The sequence below is a fragment of the Eptatretus burgeri genome, chromosome 9 (assembly GCF_056783735.1).
Source record: "Eptatretus burgeri isolate ZD-2024b chromosome 9, Ebu_testis_v1, whole genome shotgun sequence".
Lineage (NCBI taxonomy): Eukaryota > Metazoa > Chordata > Myxini > Myxiniformes > Myxinidae > Eptatretus > Eptatretus burgeri.
Window position 1 is genome coordinate 74,988,590 of NC_140969.1, and position 5,000 is coordinate 74,993,589.

Here is a 5,000-nt window from a genome sequence, read left to right on the forward strand (position 1 = left end):
TCTTTCAAGCAATGATGAGACAGGAAGAAAAATAAGAGTGAATAATTTCGGTGAGAGACAGCAGCAGATGGGTAGAGAACAAGAGCCAGAAAACAAAGGAAAAAAAAATCCAGATGAGCCAGCATTTTAAATTCCAAAAGAACAACACACTAATCCACAGGGAGTTTGGAAGATGCACTCTGGCCTTCTGTAAATCAATTATTCAGCCATGTTTAATGCTCGTGGAAATAGGTGCAGGGATTGCAATGGCTACTGACTGGGCGTAAAGACACCCATGAGTAAGATTCAGTGTGTTACTAAGAAATCCTGATCTGCTTGCCAGAGGAGCCACAGGCTCATAAGCTATGTAACACCCACAATTCCCAGAGGCTAGTTTGTACAAGAAGACGCAGGCTGCAGGCAATGTGAGATCTTTTAGAAGATCAACGATCAGATTTCTTACCTCGTGGAGTCCCCAGCAGCCTCCTAAAGGGATGGATGAGAAAACACCATTCAGTGGCAATACGACATTACTCAAAATTGAAGTGTACAAAATAATGAATCATATTTTTCAGTATTGTAACCTTGACCAGACATAACAAATACAGGTTATTGGATAATGAAAATATTTATGACCTCATTCTCAGTTAATTTACATCCATAAAAGTGAAAGCTGACCAGTCATGTGAAATGGCATGGAGTTATTGTTGCTGCACTGGCAAGTCAGAAGGTGAAGGCAACACTGATTGTTTTGAAGTTTGTGGTTTTAAAAGTAGCAGAGTTGTTGAACATGGTTTGGATAACAGTGAAAAAGGAAAGACCCATTCAATACATTTGGACCCTTCCATTAGTTAGCTGATAGCCACCACACATTAGATTACAGTTGGGAAAAAATAAATCAAAGAATATCTAAAACGTATTTGATACTTCGACAGGCATAGTACATGATCATAATGTACTCTGCAATGGTGGCGACCCTTTAGTTTAGAACATAGATTTCCAACCTCGGGTCATGACACAAATCAGGGACACGGGGGGGGGGGTTCGCAGTGGGGTCATGAAGAGTAATCAGAAAAAAATATTCTGTTTCAAAAAAAAAAAAAAGGACATGGTTGGTGTTGGCTCAGGTGTTGAGTGCTTGATGAACATGCATGTCCATCGAGGCCGAGTCGAGCGCCATGCGTAAAGCATCCTGAACACAACGGCACCAAGTCAGCTTAGTTGTGAAGGTGCCACAACTTATACATGAACACGTTATTTCTCTTTCAATCACATTAAAAAGAAAATCAAATTGTGGGGGAATCATGAGCAAATCCACACGACTTCCTGTCTATGATGAAATGTAGATGATGTGTACACGATTTCGACTCGACTTACTAGCGCTGCCTGTCTACGATGGGTGTGTTTACAGAGTATGACAAAATCTCTCTCATGGGTGACGCACCCTTGCAGTACACCACAGTGATGAGGCTACAAGAACGAATCTACATTAGTTCTTCTACCATTTAAATGTGCTGCGTGTCTCCAAGGTCTGTCAGTAAACTATGGAAACAATTTGAAAAATATTGATTTGTGGAGCTTTGTTCATCACCCCATTTGTGCATTTTTACCGATATTCACGATTCAGTATTTCTTAAATAAATTTTTTAATACTATTCCTGAGTTATAAAGAAAAGCATTGTTTGTGTCATTCCTGGTTGAAGCCCTTGCCTCTGATTTTGAAAATGACAAAGCTAAGTTTACTGTACAAGTCCAAATTTTTGAAGATGGGCTTCACTAACTTGAGAGATCGTTCTGGCTTAGTTTTCCCACAGTGTCTGTGATTCATGCAAGTTTTGGTGAATTAATGTGAAGGAAAACAAGCTGAAGTGGCATGTCAACACTGTTCATCCAAAATTTGTCGATAAACCCCTGAGTATCAGGAAGGAGAAAGAGGTGAACGTGAAATGTATGAGACTTGATGCTCCGCCAAATTCAGGGACTGATTCTTTGGAAAAAGTTATGAAGGCATCATTTGATGTCACCTGGTGAATTGCATGATGCAAGAAGCCTCATAATATCGGTGAATAACTTGTTAAGCCAATGGTCCTTGCCATGGTCAGGAGTGTCTGTGGAAATGAGATTGTCAAGCAGCTTGAACTGGTCCACAACAGCATCAAACATGGACTTGTGACCACATGGCACAAGTTATTTTCAAACAAGTTGTTCATGGACTGAAACAAGCAGGAAAATTTGTGATTCAGATTGATGAATCTGTGCATGTCAAGGACAATCCTCAGCTCATGGTGTTTGTCTGGTTCAAAACCGATAACGACATTGTTCAATAATTTATTTTTTGTAAGCCACTTAGCACCACCACAACTGGTCAAGATATTTTCGAAATGGTCAGTGTTTCTTTTGCCAAGCAGCAAAACCTTCACTGGATGGATTTCTGTGCATGTTTGTACTGATGCAGCTCCAGCCATGTTGGGAAGTCTGGTGGGATTTTGAACGCAAGTAAAGTAGGTCAACCCTGATGTCATCCATTGCTTCTTGCATCGAGAGAACTTGGTGACACAAGATCTTCAATGAGAGAAAAGATATCAAAGGGAAAAAATTGCAGCATTTCCTGGGCTGAATTAATTTCTTGATAATGCTGCAGAGGTATCTAACAAAGACCTGGTTGAGATTTTCCAAGAACACTTGGCGAAACCTCAAACAGAGATGGATTGATACTTTCCCGAAAATGTCGATCTTTCGAAGCAGAAGCACAGCTGAGTGAGAAATTCATTTGATTTGGATGTCCATTAAGTTGGGAATGGTGTTGATGGATTCCAGAAAGGGCTCCATCTCCAGGAAAATCAAGTGCTGCGAGAGAAATTTTCTCAAGTTTCTTGGTCACAGTTCTGGGAGCAGCTGCGGAGTTAACCTGTTCTGTGTCGTGAGGCAGAGAAAGCTCTTATTCCTTTTCCAACTGCATATTATCTTTGTGAGGCAGGATTTACAAGTAGAGTATTAATTAAGACAAGAGAAAGAAATTGTTTTGACCCACAGCATGACCTGTGCTGTGCCCTCTCCATCAATATTCAGTTGATGATAACTGAGCTGACTGAGAAAAGGCAGCATCAGGGTAGCCACTGAATTTCGAAGGATCTCTAATGTCATTTTTTGTCGTTTCTCTTTTCGTTTCAATTAGCTATATTGCATGTGTTCAATTAAATATTTCTTTTTCATATGATGAAATGAGCATAATCAGTGGTTCAATGTGCATTTCCTTGTTTCAAGACATTGAATAAAAAATTGAACCTGAATTTACATCAGATTTGTTTTGTATCAAAATAAACTAAAAATTTAAATAAATAATAATCAAGTAAAATAGAATCTGATATATCAATAAGAGATTTTGTTTGTTTGTTCGTTTATGCATTCAGACCCTGCAGGAACCAGTGCAACCAAACTTTGCATGGCTTCTCTTTCATCAAAAGGAAGGTCGAGGGCTACGTTTGGATAAACAAATTTGTCCCCAGATAAAAATTAGATAATTGGCCTTCAGACCTCGATCAAGTCTTGTGCTTATACACTGCCTGGGTTTTTTCCCCTCGGGAGCAATTGAGTAATATGTATTGTGAAGATCGTATGTTGAGGTTGTCATGATTTGTTGTCAACAACACAAATTTAATTAATTGAAAAATTAAAAAAATTACGCCTGTTATTAAAAAAATTGCTTTATACAGTATGCTTGGCAATCTCAAAAAAGATTGCTTTTAGTTGGCAGTCCATGAACATTTTGCAACACCCAAAATTGGAAAGTCATCCAAAACCAAAAGGCCAGCATTCCCCATTTCTCCAAATAAGTCATGCAGGAGAATTTAAATACTTATTTCATTGCATTTCCTGGGGCAACGCCAGGTACTTCAGCTAGTTACATATGTACATTGTACATATATGAGCCCTTAAGAACCATACCGGGCCATCCCACCTTTTTTGTGAAATTGAGTTATGAACGTCTTCAGGTGCACAAAACTGATACCTTTCAGGGCCAAAATGGGCCAACCCATCAGAATATATTATAATAAGTATATAAGCAAAAAACCTCTCTGGCTCTGTTAATATGCATCTGACTTGCCAGAGCCTGAATGGGCCATCCCACATTTTCCCCATGATTCCATGTAAACATGGCGGCCAGATATCTGACAGATGCTGAGTTGATGGATATGATCGATGATGACGATGAAGGAGATGGCGATAAGGACTCCAATTTTCTCCCAACCGATTCAGACTGAGAACTTTGAGTCCCTTTTTCTCAAAAGTACACCAAGATGGGATGGCCCGGTATGGTTCTTAGGGGCTTATATATATTGTTGTGGGCCAGGGGTCCGGTGGCGAGAACGACCACGAGGTGGGGAAAGCTTGTGTCACCTCCCACCAAACTCCCCGGAATTGTAGGCCGTTGCTTGGATAACTCCGCGAGCCGGCGGGTCATTTAACCGACCGTGGAACGCCAATATCTCGACCGCGTGGCATAGGGTTATTTTGTCTTGATCCAATGTACCTAAGTAACCACGCGGTCTTGGCTACCGGGGATCCACGCCCTCAGAACGCCTGGCTGAACCAGATTCACTCTACCGGCAGCGGTAAAATTACACCTACCGACCACCACTCTGCCACCCACTTTTCCGGCTCAGATGCAGTCGAGCGGGCCTGCCCAGGACGTCCCAGCTACAATTGTCCGATTACCGTGGATAAAATCCCGCGTAAACTCAAATCCGAACCATGCTGGACCAATGCAAGAAAGGATGGAAATGAACTGGGGACATTTCTAACAAGTTTTATTTGCAGTAAAAGACAAAGGCAAGACTTAACGTGAATATGCAAGCAAGGAATATTTACAATGATCCAAAAACACTTATTCAGTTCGACCTAAAGACGGGCCCACACGCAGACAAACACACTAATGAAAAGAAACCCAGAGTTCTTCATTGAATCCTCAGAGCCGAGGAGAGAGACAAACTGGGGGTCAGAGTTCGGATGGGTACCTGGCC

General features: G+C 41.0%; 1 protein-coding gene across 7 annotated transcripts in view; it reads right to left on the reverse strand.

The window, feature by feature from the left end:
* LOC147020373 (FERM domain-containing protein 4A-like) overlaps nucleotides 1–5,000 on the reverse strand; it is a 327,216-nt gene that overhangs the window by 90,079 nt on the left and 232,137 nt on the right. For all 7 annotated transcript variants that reach the window (XM_085895688.1, XM_085895684.1, XM_085895687.1 and 4 more), the window contains exon 7: nucleotides 443–465. In XM_085895688.1, the coding sequence (XP_085751814.1) occupies nucleotides 443–465 (23 nt within the window). The remainder of the gene's footprint in view (nucleotides 1–442; nucleotides 466–5,000) is intronic.